Consider the following 15,715-nt stretch of genomic DNA (forward strand, 5'->3'; position numbering starts at 1 on the left):
ATGGGGATTATTATTGACGAGAAATAATTATCTACGCATCATCAGTGTCCCTTGTTAAAGACAAGGACGCAGCAGGTCATTGATCTGTGGGATACTTTTTCTCATTAAAGCACCTAAATTGTTCCACGCTTGATCGAGTCATTCCACAGTAATTTAACGTCAGTCAATTCACCATCCTTTTATTAGGTTTAAACCATTTTGATGCATGTTCTGTTTTCCAAATAGGACTAGGGTGGCCATAGTTTCAGGCGAGTCGTTATTAAAGTTTAAGCGCCCTGTTCCCCGTATTTCCTGGGTGCTGATGGCGACGAACGCTCACATTCCAATAAACTTAGAGGACAAAGGTTTGTGGATCTTTTCGAGATTGAGATCTATGTTATACGTGACGCAATCAACATCTAATTAAAATCGCATTAGCCAAGGAACTGTATGGATTTAAAAAGCAAGAGATTATTGAGTGTCGGCTTGGAACTCTGCTCCAATGTTAAATGTAAATAGCTGTTAAATTCTGTTTTTGCCAACTAAGAACCCGCATACAGGTCGAACTCCCAACAGAGGCGGGCAGACATGAGCTGACATGTCACGCGCAACTCGTATAATCGAGCTGCCTTGGTTCCAGAACGAGACATCACACATTTGTCTCTCCTCTTGTTAATTGATCTTCTCGGCAGAACGATGGGAGTGATGGATTGACCTCATTTCTCTTTCAGAGTAGGAGGAGCAGTGAGCCACGGGGTACCCATTTACTCTTTCCCGGCAGCAGCAATGACGAGCGCCGCTGCTAATGTAGTACAGAGTTTCTTCGGAATCTTACAATCCGTGTCCAGGGCTCATCTTTTATCTAAGCATGTTGTTTTTGGGCCACACAAAAATATAATTCATTGTGAGTCCAGTTTGTTGCTGGATGGATTGTTGCTTAGCAGGACAGTGAATGGTGGCAGGGGCAGCTTGGGGAGGCCTTCATCCAGCAGTGGATTGATCACTATTGATCATGGCTGATGATGGTAATAATGACTTGGTAGTCCAAAATTCAGTAGAGGCTTTCCTCGATATTTTTCTTGTTTTAAAATGATGAGTACGTGACCTGCATTTATAAATAACTCTCTGGCTCTATAATTGACATTGTTTGGCGTTGCATGCTGTGTACACATGCATATGGTGACTTGTGCTGTCACTCGTCACAGGTCGACAAGGACTTCATCCCGGGGCTCATGTACATCCGGGACATGGAGGCATCAGCAGCCGAGTTCGAGTCCATGGCCATGCCCTTCACAGTGCCCAGCGCCAGCGGGCAGGACATCCAGCTCAGCACCAAACACAGCTACATCACCATGGAAAATCGCAGCGAATACGTCCGCCTCGCCATAGGTTACAGGTACCCATGATGCATAGGGGTTTGCTACCTGTCTGGGAATTACCATCTGTTCTTGGGTGGCAGGAATTGATTTGCAGGGGATAATTGGGCGCAAGGCTCTGAAAGGGACATCAGTGCTTAGGGTCCACCCACTTTGCTCGTTCCACATTTTGGCGGAAGGTCAAACTCACCGCATGGTTCTGGCTGCTGCGTTTGCTTTGCGTCGCTGGTGTGTGTGCGCTGCCCCCGGTCCCCAGGCTGCACGAGTTTGACGAGCAGGTGGCGGCCGTGCGCGAGGGCATGGCCAGGGTGATTCCCGTGCCTCTGCTGTCGCTCTTCACAGGCTACGAGTTGGAGACCATGGTACCAAAAATAGATGAGATTCCTCCTTCATATAATTGTCCCTCCAAATAAAATAAATCCTGTAGAATGTAATTTTTACACATCCCTTCGACCACACAACCTTCTAGGAGTACGTAATTTCAGCAGCTTTGGTTCAACACAAGCAAATTCTGGAATGGGTTTTACATCCAGTATCTCATCAGCAGTCAGGCTTTCTTAAACAATGCTGGTAAATGGACAGATGTTACCGGCAAGGGATCTCTGTATTATGTATGGTTTGTAGCTTGACGCAAAACTATTTAATATGTAGTTAATGAGTACAGTAGAACCCCTCTTAACGACAGTAATTAGTTCCACGAAACTGGTCGTTAAGTGATTTGGTCATTAAGCGAGTATAAGAAATACACGTGAAAGGCTTAATTCGTTCTGATAGCATCGAAAGTTATTCTTTTTTACCGAAAAAACATACTTAATAATATTTAAATAATACATATTAATACATAAAGATACTAACAATATTATAAACACATAATATTAAAAGAAACATGGTTAATCAATGTATTTATTAATATCTACTGAAACTACAACAGCCGGTCGTTAACAAGGGAATGGTTGGTAAGAGAACTATGGAGGCCTGTCGTTACGCGATTAGTCATGAACAGTGGTAGTCGTTAAGAGGGATTTTGCTGTACTTTGGAGACCACGGTGATTGGCACAATGAATGCCACGCACGCTGTGCAGGTCACAGCCAGGGACTCCGAGTTGGGGCAGAGGGTGACAGAGTGCAGCGAGATTAGCCAAGCTGCAGTCAGAAGCAACACGCTTGTTTATTTTTATTTGGGGGGGTCAGGATTTGGTCAAACCCAACCAGTTCCCCACGGCCACATGCTCTTGCAGCCCGCGGAGGTGGGAGCTCGTTATCCTTGCGTGTCACTGCAGATATGTGGTAGCCCGGACATCCCACTGCACCTGCTCAAGTCGGTGGCCGTCTACAAGGGAATAGAGCTGAGTGCGCCGCTCATCGTCTGGTTCTGGGAGGTCATGGAGGCCTTCTCCAACACGGAGCGCTCGCTCTTCCTGCGCTTCGTATGGGGACGCACGCGATTGCCGCGCACGATCGCCGACTTCCGCGGCCGGGACTTTGTCATTCAGGTCGGTGCCACTCACAGCCGCCCTTGGGTTTCACTGGGGCTGATTAGAGCAGCAGTATTCAACTCAATTTATTCTCTCTATGACTAATAATGTTAAACGACAGCCGGTAGCTGTTTTCAGACTTGATTACCAGTTCTGAGATTTAGGAAGCGGTTTTCGTTTCCGGTGTAATGTTCGTAATGAATGCACTGAGAGGGAGTTCGAGAGGGTATTTGGTCTACTCTTCCATATGGATCTGACTATGATGCGCAATCTGCCGATTGACTATGGTGAACCTATTTATGCTTTTGGGTGGACAGAGGCCGTCATAGAAACTTGTTTCAACTGCTGTGCACCCTAAGATGGAATCAAACCGGTGACCTCTGAACTGCAGGCCCAGTGTGCCTAACGTTACAGCATGGCAGCTCCCTATAATAATAACAATGTTACCCCTTTAAATACCTAGGAAGCAAATCGTCAAATGGATGTTAACCTATAAAATAATGAGAACATTAACATTTCTAATAGACGTCGTACTGAAAGTACAGGGCAAAACAAAAAGCGGTACATGCAGTCCCCGGGTTACGGAAGGGTTAGGTTCCCGAGAACAATCCATAACCCGAATTTTTCCGTATGGCGGAAACTGAACAATTTCCCCCCAAAATCAAGATGAATTTCATTTACTTAATCCTAGTGAATCTCGAGTGAGGCATAAGGCAGCTGCCCACCTTACACACTACTTGCGCTTACACAACTAATGCAAAAATATTCCGCGTATTGAATTTTTTTAACATGATTTATGGGAGCATTTCCGTAAGGTCGGATTTCCGTAAGTCGGGTCTTCCGCAACCCGGGGACTGTCTGTACTTTGAAGATTAGCCATGTACATTCTCAATGTAACGAATGTACTTTTGAAAAACGAGTTAAAATAGAATTTCACAACTGAAAGCGTAAACCTATTAAGATTAAAAGTTTTGAGTGTGAATTTGATTTAATTTGAAAGGTAGAATATAACACGGACTCCTCTTGCATTTCCCAAACAATGCACTGGGTTGTGCTGTTTGATCTTGACATGCCCAGCAATGGCAGCTGTACAAGCAGTGCTTGTCTTGAATATTTTTCAGGATGTGGTAATTACAGTGATAGGTAATTACTACTTATAGGCACAGAGGCTATTACTTAAATTACAGTGTTTTCGAAAATGTAATAAGGAGGCTATTCATTTCCATTAATCTTGATCAACCTGAAGTACAATTACTACAGATATAAATAACAGAATTATGTATTATGAAAATTACAATTATGCACACAAAAAAATATTCATATGGAGGAGAAGTGGTGGTGCGGTGATTACACACTGTCCTGTGAACCCGGAATAACTAAGTTATATTCCCAGCCTTGTCCAACATACGGTAGCGTTGAGAAATAGCTTTAATTAGTCTGAGGCCTCCCCTTCACCAACCCCCACTGACCAGCATGGTGAAGTGTAGACAAACAAGCCCGTGACCGACCCATCATGGGGATGCCTTCGTCCACCAGTCGGATGAAAAAAGGACACTTATGCAGAGAAGTAATCCGGACAATGGCGACGCGTCGCAACGGGGAGCCGCTTTCGCCGCTCATTGCAGGAGTTTGTGGTTTCCAAACCGCAAGGCTGCTCTGGTTAATGCTGGGAGTGATTCGCATTGCCTGCTTCGCAGTGGATGTAAACAATTCCGTGACGTAATTTTAATAAATTCGTTTGTTGTGTGCAAGTGTCATGGTACGAATTTGCCAAATTTGGAAAATAACCTGCTAATTGCGCATTTGGGATTACACGCAGCAACATTTCCCCGACTGTGAAGCTGTAGACTGTGCAACGCAGTGCCTTCGTGATAACTCTGGGCTATAAGAATGGCGTGTATACTCAAATTTTAATCGCCGATCCAGGCATTGATCCACCTTGTGCCGCACAGTGACAACTGCCAAGAAGGAGACTTGCACTCAGAGACATTTCGTTATGTCGCAGAGAGAGCACATCATCCGTGGGAGTTCATTTGTTAATTTGTTCATTCATGACGCCCTTTGTTCCTCCCTTCCATTCCAGGTGCTGGATAAGTACAACCCACCTGACCACTTCCTGCCCGAGTCCTACACCTGCTTCTTCCTGCTCAAGCTTCCGCGCTACTCATGCCGCCAGGTGCTGGAGGAAAAACTCAAGTACGCCATCCACTTCTGCAAGTCCATCGACACGGACGACTACGCTCGCATCGCGCTCACGGGCGAGGTGCCGGCCGACGACGACAGCAGCGACGACACCGACAACGAGGAGGACGGCGAGTCCGTGGGCTCGGCCTCCACGCAGGACTACTCGGCGGGCCAGTGACTGGCGGCTGGCAGAAAGCCGCCCCGTCTTCATTCTGTTAGTGTTTTTTTAACGCCGTTGTACAATAGACAGCGGCAGCAGCCGTGGGTTGTTCCCGTGACATCATTGTGCGAGGCCTAAGTCTTACATTGCGTTTAGCTGTGCGTTGTTTTGAAGTTTTTGTCCCGGCCTGCACACGCTTCTTTATTTTTCCAGCTGATGGGAACTCTTGTCATTGGCTGGAGAAGGCATTAGCTTGTTTTTGACAAGCGTTTCGGCTGTGCCAATTCCTCTTATTGTGGAGGCCCCACTGGTTATATGTGTGTGTATAACAGCACTAGGCACAGTCAAAAGCACTATGGCTGTAGAGTTACACTGCGCTGATGATCCATAATATGAGTGAGACAAGTACAGTTGCCACGTTACTCTTGCCAGATTCAGAATGATCACGCAGCCTTCTAAGCCTGGTGGCTGCTCAGGCTGCCAGCCATGTAGGTACACTCCGAGGGGACGGGGGCGGACTTGTTACGTTATTGCATTGATGTGTTTTCCCAGGATGCTCTGCGCAAATGTCTTTCACCTGTGTGTCACGTGACATTTTTTCTTTACTCTGCACACACGTTTTTCCAACCGATGAATATAATATCAGGAGAGGGGGATGTTAAGATTGTTGGGCAGGCAGACTGGGATAGTGGCCCTTTAGTCCAGCCATGCATGCCAGCTCGGGTTGCCACCTGTTCAGGTTTTACCCAGGCAGGCTGGGAATTGGCATCTGTGTTCTGGTGGCAGGAATTGATTTGTACTGAGATCTGGTATCAGTATTGATGTGTTGAACCTTATTAAACTATCCAGCACGGTTGTGAAAGGCCGAGCCTACCAATAAATATTTTTACGGGTTAAAGTAGGCAAATTGCAACCATGCGTCTCTACGCAGCATTGATTGAGCAGTTCACTTGGGCCATATCGGCTTGAGGAACAGTTTTACTCATTGTGACGTTCATATAATCAGTTGTGTGCTCGGAGCCAGGTTCAACAACACCTAACGCTGATGTCAGGTGTGAACTCAAGGCCCACGCTTTTGTGGTGTCACACAGACAATACGTGTGTCATTTAAGTAGAACAACATCGACACTGGGGTGGTGATGAAGCACTTGTGTTCAGTGTTGTCCGTGAGCTAGGAAGTACCCGGTCAACTGAAAAAGTAGTTTTTCTGTTTCTCTTATTCCGTTAAAACTAGTTGTAAAACTGACACAATATAAGTGTTCATTTCACTGGGTTGCATCCATATTTTAGTTTTTTTCAAGCATTTGGAAATTCGCCATCCTAATGTGAGCCAATTAGGAATGCACTGCAGATATGAGCAGTATTTTCACAAGCCACCAGCTGACATCTTTAAAAGTTAAACAAGGCCTTTGTGGACTATGTTCTGTAGGCTACACACACTTTTGTGACTGCATCAGCACTGCATACATTTCAAATATTGTCATCTGCCATCAGAATACATTTCATGCCAAGGGATGATTGAATGAGGCTAGAGGAACATTTTAGAGGCTTGGAACTCCACACCAGGAGACTGGATTCCAGGCCGTGGCATGGGCAGTGGCTGAGCTTGTAGCAATTGCAGATCGGCTTATCCCCAGCGATGACCATGTGTGAGGTGTAGCAACAGCTCCATTTGTTGAGGTCATCTTTCAGCTCCTTTTGCAAAACCACGCGATACATTTTCTATAACAGCACACATACACTGCTAGATCCTATTTAACGATGGTGCATATCCATATGGAACTGTAAATATGGTTTATCTTTATTTTCACCAAGGAAACCAATGCCTGCTTAAATCATCATGTCAATGGCTGAATCTCACCAATGTCCTGATGAGATAATTCATAAAAAATTAACCTGGTCAGTCAACGGAAGTCATCTGAAGCCCATCACATTGTATGGAGCTGGCTTTAAAACTACAGATCCTATAAAATGTGCTCATATTCCCTGGGCTTTCTAGTCGGGATATTTTTTATGCTTATGTCTTCTGGTGTATGTTTTGTTATAAAAAAAGTTATTGCTGCTGGCTTTGACACAACGTTTAATATATCGTTCCATTTCCCCCACTGTAGTGTGCACTTGTACTGTTTGAATGCATGTGGTGGTGTGTACGTGTCTGAATATCAATTCGCTGTACTTGAACCGAGATTGGTCATAGGTAGCTATTTGAATTAAAACCCAGAGTCTTTCCCTAGCTGGCCAAGTTTGTGCTGGAGGCCCTGGGGAGGAGAGGTGTCTATGATGCCTTCTGGCAAAACCCCATTTTGGCGGAGCCAGGTTGTACCCCTCCCCTTGTTAGTTTTTTCAAGAAACACCAGGAACACACTGAGGTTGGCCACGTGGAATGTTCAAATGCTCACTGTGGAGGAGAGGCTTCCATTTCTCTCTCGGGAGCTGGACTGATAGCGCTGATTCTGACTCTAGTCACCATGAGGGTTGGACAGTTCTCCACTTGGGGCAGGAAACTGCCAAACAACAGGGAGTGGCACTTCTTTTGAATAAAATAATGTCAGAGCGTGGAGGCGACGTGTGGGTCCCAGGCTATTGCGGGCTCACCTCCCCATTAATGGGAGTAGTGATGGTGGTGGTTAATAGCTTATGCCCTCTCCGAAGATGAACATGAGTGGAGGGGTTCAGGCAAGGCTGATGAGTGAGATGACTTCTATGACCTTTCCCAAGCGCTGGCTAAAGTAGCCTCTCGGGATAGTTATCCTTTTGGGTGACTTTAATGCCTGAGTGAGTCATGACGCAGACTCCTGGTTTTGAGTGATTGGAAGGCATGGGCCAGATAAGCTCAATAACAACGGTCGGAGGTTGCTAGCCTTCTGTGAAGCCTATGGGCTTGTAATCACCAAAACACTGTTCCGGCATCAGCCCATTCACACATCATGGATGCACGCCGGATCCAAGAAAGAACATCTGCTGGACTACATAGTTATGGACCAGCGAATACGGACCCATGTCCTTGACATGGAGCTGATCTTCCTACTGCCCATTGGCTTGTCATCTGTAAGATGCAGTTATCATAATTTCACTGTGGTGGCAATCATCCATTCACCCACAATAGCCTGACACCTTTCCCTAACCCCCCCTTCTAACGCTTAGGGGAAATGGGAGAGTTTTAAGACTGACTGCTTTGGCTGCATTGGGCATGTAGTCCAGAGCTCCCCAGAAACCCTGGCTAATGTATGAAGTGTTTTGGCTAGTAAGTAATCGGCAGGCCCACTCCCACCATCTACAAAATCCCACGTCTAAGAACGAGGAGGCTTATCACAGCCTTCGCTCATAGATTCGGAGAGCTGTGCAGTGCTGCAAGGATGAATGTTGGTCATGGGTTTCTGAGGAAATGGAAACTCCTTCAGTAGCACTTGATAACAAATAACTTTATGACACCATTAAAAAGTAACTTGCAGTGTCTGCCTATCACTATCCTTCAGGGAAAGAACGGTAACCTGATCTCTGAACCCCAAGAACAGATTCGCAGGTTTGCTCAGCATTGGAGTGGGGTTTTGGAGGAGGGGAAACCCCTCGGGTCAAACAACATCATCGGGCAAGGTGGGGTTGACCCTGCTGGTGCTGCTGTCCCTCAAATATTGAAGTAGCCGCTCCTTGTGAGTGGTTGACTAATGTGCCAACTTTTGAGGATGTACGAAGGGCAATCCAGAGCTTGAAACCAGGAAAGCGCCGGGGAGAGATGATCTCCCAAGCGAACTTCTGAGGGAGGGTGGAGTTTTTGTGCAGACTGCCCTATATGACATCATTACAAATGTTTGGTCCATAGGATGGGTTCTGAAGGACTGGAAGGATGCCCTGGTGGTCGGCATTACAACAAAAAAATGGGACCGCACTGATTGCACAAACTACCGGGGCATCTCTCCCATTGTGTCGGGAATGGCCTTGGAAATAATTACTCGACATTACCTTACCAGACATGCTGAGGAGAGGCTTGCGGAGCCCCAATGTGTTTTCATACCGGGGCGGTTCTGCCATATTCTCTGTCCATATGCTACGGGAAAGATATAGAGAATCCATAAGAAGTTTTTGGGTTAGATTGCTTAAATATGTGTCGTTAAAACCTGCCACCACTGGACACAGCTAACGAGTAAGGGTTGTAATGTAAACAGAACATGCCAATTCGTCACTAGTCCAGCACCACAAAATTTACAAACAGTTTGTAAACGTTGTGGCTTGGCTCTCCAGCACACCGGTGTGCTGGACTAGTGACGAATTGGCATGTTCTGTTTACGTGACAACCCTTACTAGTTGGCTGTGTCGGGTGGTGGTGGGTTTTAACGACACATTTATATATTTACGTGGTCTAACCCAAAAACTTATTTTGGATATTGGTCGCGAAAGCCTGCGTGTTAAACGGTGTAGAGAATGTTAACAGGACCTACATATCTGCTTCTTTAACCTGGTCAAGGCCTAACATACCATCAATATGCCCAACACAATAAATAAGAACCTTAATGATGGTGGGCCGGTCTGGGTAAAGTTGCGTGGTCGAGTGTCGGAGCCATTTTATGTTCACCTTGGGTTGCAACAGGAATGTCCTCTTGCCCCTACACTATTTAACATATTCTTTGACCACATAGTTCTAGAAGATTTCCATGGATGTACTGGTGGAATTTAAATGTGGTATAAATATAATGAGAGGCTGATCAATGCCCAGGGGTGGTCAAGGGATGGCTCCTGATTTGTTAACCATATTCTGTATGCAGATGATTTGCTGATTGCTGCCCACCCTGAGAAGGAGTTGGAGGCACTTCTACTGAACCTGGAGCATGCTACTCAGAGATGGGGCCTCATCATCAGCCCTACAAAAACAAAGTACCTGCCTGGGTATTTTTCATCCTAAAGTGCTCCCGTCCCTCAACTCTCCATGAGTAATGGGGCAGTTGTGGAGAGAGTGGAGATGTTTCCGTAATTGGGCAGTGTGCTTATTACCAGCTCCTGGTTGGAAGCTGAGGTCTCTTGCGAATCCGTAGAGCAGCATGATATTTTCATTAACTGCGTAACGCTGTGTGGAACCTACCTGGTTTATTGCTCCATACAAAGCTCCCGGTCTTCTCGGCCACAGTTATGCCCACTCTTATCTATGCTTGCGACATGTGGAGCCCTCAAATATAATCTGCACCCGTTTGAAACATTCAGGCTGGCCTGCCTACAATCCATCCTGGCTTTAACCAGGCTGGATTGTGCGAGGAGCTCACAGATCGTTGAAATATCTGGACACTGTCCCATCAACGAGCTCCTCTGGCAAACGAGGCTTGCGTTGGTAGGGTCATGTCGCCCGGATGCTCAGCGACTGCATGCCCAAGCAGCTTCTGTTTGGCGAGATAGGTGGGGCTTAACGTGTGCGGCACAGGCTTTAGAAGAGCTGGATTGATGTGGTATAGAAGGATGTGGAGCTGATTGGAATTGCCCATAACTGGTACCAGCAGTGTTAAAATCGGCCTCTGTGGAGGAGGTTCGTGAAGGATACTGTTTGGGGAGTTGGAGGCAGTCGCCCATCAGCAACCAAAGGAGCGATGCTCAGAACAACGAGCAGAGTGCCGGGCAGATAAACAGTTGGCACAGTGGGGAGCACAGTTGGTGCATCTGTCAGTCATCTCAGTCAACCGATGGTACCTGGGTCTGTTCCGTGACCTTCCAGTAGGCTTTCGACACTTCACGTGGTCTCAAAGTACATCTAGCATGGCACAAGCTCCGTGGTGTGTCACGTCCACTTGGTGGTGAACGGCGGTTGTTGTTGTTGTGTCTGTGAGTGCTCCACGCTGGTGCTGTAAAGATTATTCGATGTTAATAATGCTGTGATGTATCTGTTACAGATGTTAAAATTACCATCCAAGGCTCTGTTTCACATGAGTGAGTAAGCTATGAGACGTGAACTTGCTGTTACTTTCTATATTAGTCATGTGACACAAAGTAATTCATTGCTGACATTAAATGTTCTGAATGGAAGTTAAATTGTCATTGCTTGCCTGTTTGTTCAGTCACGTTTCAAATAAGGGTTATCGGTGTCAAAACAGCGTTTGCCAACTTGTAGGAAGCATTGTGTTGCCCCATGTTAGTCCTTAGAGCTGGAATTACTTTAAATTATGCAAATCCAAGTACAATGTGAGGTCGTTGGTGAAAGGTGGAGACTATCGATCTCAAATTGTAATTATCATCAGGCTATTGGATAGCCTCGTTCAGGAATGAAACCAATTCCAAATGATGCCAAAATAGAATGGAGATGGGTTGTTAACCAATGGTTTTCATAAAATTTCGAAATTGCATCTGGCTATATCAGGGAGTCGGGGAATAAAATGTCTGTGTCCTTTTATAGCTGGGGTCATAATCTAGTAATGCACAACTCTGTACCACGCTACGAAGGATCATAAGCACTGCACGGTATGTTCTCTGTCGTAGTGTGAATATGGGCTTCTCTGCAGAGCCGGCTTAGACACTGCTGTTTGGCTTCGTTTGGTAGTGTTAGAACTCGCTTGACAGTGCTGCCTTTGGTTCAATTATGAAAGCAGAAGCTTCACCATCGAGCCTGGGGCTGGTTTTATGAAAGGATACACAATAGGAGTAAGGAAAACCTGCCCTCTGGTGACCTCGTGATACATAAGTGCTGAAAAAAATGTGTATCATCCTGGTTGAATAAAGGTATTGGCCATTTTAGGCTACTTGATTACTCTGTAATTAGCTTTAAAATCTGTCAGTCCCTTGCTGAGCCTAACCACAAAGCTGGTTTGTAATGAAACATTATCAAAGCTTTCATCATCATCAGGTGATGATGTGATTGCTTGTGTTGCAGTTGAAACGTCGTGAGAATTTTTATTGTTTTATATGTATATTATTTTATTATTTCCCTTCTGCGTGACTTTACCGAAAGAACCAAGAATAATATCAAAGCTGTACACTTTCCAACAGGGACTTAACAAAGTGAAATGTTGGGAAGTCGATGTTTAATGCCTTGACTTAAAAAAAACTACCACATTGATAATTTAAACGATATTACATCCAATCAATTACCCATAACATTTTATATTGTGTAAGGCAGTGTGTTATCGGACATAACTTCTGAAATTATTTTCTCATGTAAAAAATAAAAATATATTTTCTCATTGCATAGTCATCATAAAATTAATGGCAGAAATTCTGGGACAGAAGGATGTGGAGCAGATTTGTGCATTTTTATTATTTTACAAAGAATAGTTAGATTGTCACAAGTATTAAACTTTTCAGGATATATTCATAATGTGTATATTTTCAAAGATACATGTTAATCACCTAAAAGTCAAATATGGGCATTATTTTTGGTAGATTTACAATATTTTTGGTGGCGGCCAATTTAGATTTTGGAACCCATTTTTTATTTTAGGTCAAACAAATGTATTAATAAGTGATCCTACGAGATAATACTTATAGAATATGGTGCTTGTATCACCATTCGAACAATTTTTATCTGCTTCACTATTTGTAATAGAGGTTTTTGTGTTAGATCGCGTAAATATATAAATGTGTTGTTAAAACCCGCCACCACCCCACACAGCCAACTAGAAAAGGTTGTCACATAAACAACGTGCCAATTCGTCACTAGTACAGCACACCGGTGTGTTGGAGAACCAAGCCACAGCATTTACAATCTGAGTACGACATTTCGCCAGTAATTACAACTAGCTTCATCAGGCGACAGATAGATTTGTGGAGAAGTCTTACTGTTTCGTTCCTTATCTAGAGGCGTAGATGTGTTGACCACGCAGCTACGCTCTTGCACAATGTGGGGGGGGGGATTACTGAGGCAACGTACATTATGCGTGTGCATTATGCGAGCCCTTTGAACTTGTCCTTCCTGTCTATTGTGTTTATTAAAATAGCCCTAGCAACGGTAATCCCTATTGAAGTACGCTGCCATTTGTAGGCATGCATTTAATTAATGTATTATTTGATGATTCGCTTCCACGCAGCACTAAGGCGGTAGCTATCCGAACGGTTAATGTTATTTAAATTTCTTTCAATTTCGATAGATTCTCTAATTAGTCTTAGCTAGTATAAGCTAGTTTTGCACAAAACTTCAACATTATCAAAATTAATTGAGTGTCCTTGTTGGCACGCGTGTTCTGCTACTGCTGACAGTTGTATTTGGGATCATTTAATATTTCTCTGATGTTCTTTTAGTCTCGTGCTGATCATTCGTCCTGTTTGCCCAACATAACATTACCACACGTGCAGTTAATCCTGTACACACCTGTTGATAGCTTCGGTAATACATCTTTTGTACCAGATATTATATGTATTTTATGTACCGTGCCATATCTGACACGGATGTTTTGTTTTTCCAAACATCTGGCTAGTTTATCAGTTACTCCCGCAATGTACGGTATTTTGATAGTTTTTTCAGTTTCAATGCTCTTGTTATTTAATTTGGCTTTGGTATTCAATGCCTGTTGATTTGTGTAACCGTTCATTTGCAGCGCCTCTTTAACATGTTGAATTGCACTTCTCAGACTGTCACCATCTGACACTTTCTTCGCACGATGAATGAGCGTCTTGATGAGAGCAGTGACTCTGCATTCATATAGGCGTCAGTATGCGTTTTCTTTCGGTAAACACTGTTATTTTACAATTTCTACCCCGTCCGAGCAGAATATCCAGAAGCGAATAATCAAATCATACATTATGTAAATGCATGCCTACAAAGGGCAGCGTACTTCAATAGGGATTACCGTTGGTAGGGCTATTTTAATAAACAATAAACAGGAAGGACACGTTCAAAGGGCTCGCATAATGCACACGCATAATGTACGTTACCTCAGTAACCCCCCCCCCCACATTGTACAAGAGCGCATTTGCGTGGTCAACACATCTACGCCTCTATATAAGGAACGAAAAAAACATTAAGACTTCTCTACGAATCTGGCTATCGCCTGATGAAGCTAGTTGTAATTACTGGCGAAACGTCGTACTCAGATTGTAAATGTTGTGGCTTGGCTCTTTAACATACCGGTGTGCTGTACTATGACGAATTGGCATGTTCTGTTTACGTGACAACCCTTACTAGTTGGCTGTGTCGGGTGGTGGCGGGTTTTAACGACACATTTATATATTTATGCGATCTAACCCAAAAAACCTCTTATAGATGATATTGGTCGCGAAAGCCTCCGTGTTAAACTGCTCCACTATTGTTAGAAGTTTTCGACAAAGAAGGCTGCAGAGTTGGACTTGAAATAAGTATTAAACAAAAGTAATGTACAACAGGACTGCTAAACAAAATTAATTGTTGAAGAGCCCACTGCCTGGAAAAGCAAAATACTGTAGGTTAATCTGGAACAATTTGAAGGTGAAGCATGGATGCTGACAAAATGGAACAATCTGAAAAGTGCACAGATCCATGCCCTGAATTCCACTGCGGCAATGGGATCTGGTCATGTGAAGGAGTGAGTTTGTGGCATTGCAGCACCATGGGGGACGATATTGTCGTCGAAGCCATCATCCAGCAGTGAATAAAACATCCTTATAAACAGTGAAGGCTGCACTTTTTACCATTGTACATCTACTTCACTATGCCGTATTATTTATTCACAGATATATACCATTGTGAATACATAATTATGGTTTTTCATGTTCTTGTGAAATCCTGAACTGTGAAACTGCACGTCATCGTTCAGTGCTCACTCGATGCATTGCAAACACGGGAATGTAAGCCCCCACCTGAACGTCTGTATGGGAGTTGAGCAGGCACCCCATTCTGCTAATTGAATGTTCTGGACCCACTGCCAAGGGGCAATATCATCACACTGTTAACCTTTGCCCTCCATCATCCCAAAGAACTGCTGTTTTTACAGTGCTAAATGATGATTTAATGCACAAATCACAATCACCTTTACCCGTACAACACAAGGGCAAAAGGCTTGCCAGGTGGCTTACGGAATACACATTGGCCACATAGATTTGTTCCCAAAAGGTTGTTTTTAGCCGGTTGGATAGACCACTATTTAGCATACAGATCATTTTAAAGGCATTATGAATTTACTAATTTAAGCTTATTATGGGCAGTAATAGGAAGTGGTTTTAGGCCTGTCTGTTCCATATGTAATGCGGGCGTAAGCGACCTTCCGGAGGTGACGTCACGGGGGGTGGAGTCATGTGACGTGGGGGTAAGGTTCGGGGCTTTAAGCGGGTAAACCGGAAGGGGAAGGTAGTCGGGGGTGAGCGGAAAAGAGTGAGGCCACGCGGGCAAGTGTGGAGAGGGGGGGCGCCGACGGCGATCGGGGGCCAACCCCGAAGATAAGAGGAAGCTGCGGAGTGGTGTGCAGCTGGGGAGGAGACAGCCAGGAGGGCTGCGTGTTAGAGGCAGCGGTGTGGCTGCCAGGAGGAGCTGCGGAGAGAGAGAGGGGGCTGCTTGTTAGAGGCAGCGGTGTGGCTGCCAGGAGGAGCTGCGGAGAGAGAGAGAGAGAGCAAGAAGCTGTGAGAGCTGCGGAGGGAGAAGAGCAGCAGAGAGTACAGCCAAG

At 44.8% G+C, this 15,715-nt stretch overlaps 1 protein-coding gene across 7 annotated transcripts in view; it reads left to right on the forward strand.

Moving 5' to 3' along the window:
• The window catches only part of HERC2 (HECT and RLD domain containing E3 ubiquitin protein ligase 2), a 165,255-nt gene extending 154,078 nt beyond the window's left edge, over window positions 1-11,177 (forward strand). For all 7 annotated transcript variants that reach the window (XM_078864785.1, XM_078864787.1, XM_078864788.1 and 4 more), the window contains 4 exons: window positions 1,185-1,375; window positions 1,612-1,717; window positions 2,636-2,848; window positions 4,914-11,177. In XM_078864785.1, the coding sequence (XP_078720911.1) occupies window positions 1,185-1,375; window positions 1,612-1,717; window positions 2,636-2,848; window positions 4,914-5,192 (789 nt within the window). In that variant the 3' untranslated portion in view covers window positions 5,193-11,177. The remainder of the gene's footprint in view (window positions 1-1,184; window positions 1,376-1,611; window positions 1,718-2,635; window positions 2,849-4,913) is intronic.
• The last annotated feature ends 4,538 nt before the right edge of the window (window positions 11,178-15,715 follow it).

Source organism: Lampetra fluviatilis, chromosome 19 (genome assembly GCF_964198595.1).
Source record: "Lampetra fluviatilis chromosome 19, kcLamFluv1.1, whole genome shotgun sequence".
Taxonomy (NCBI): domain Eukaryota; kingdom Metazoa; phylum Chordata; class Hyperoartia; order Petromyzontiformes; family Petromyzontidae; genus Lampetra; species Lampetra fluviatilis.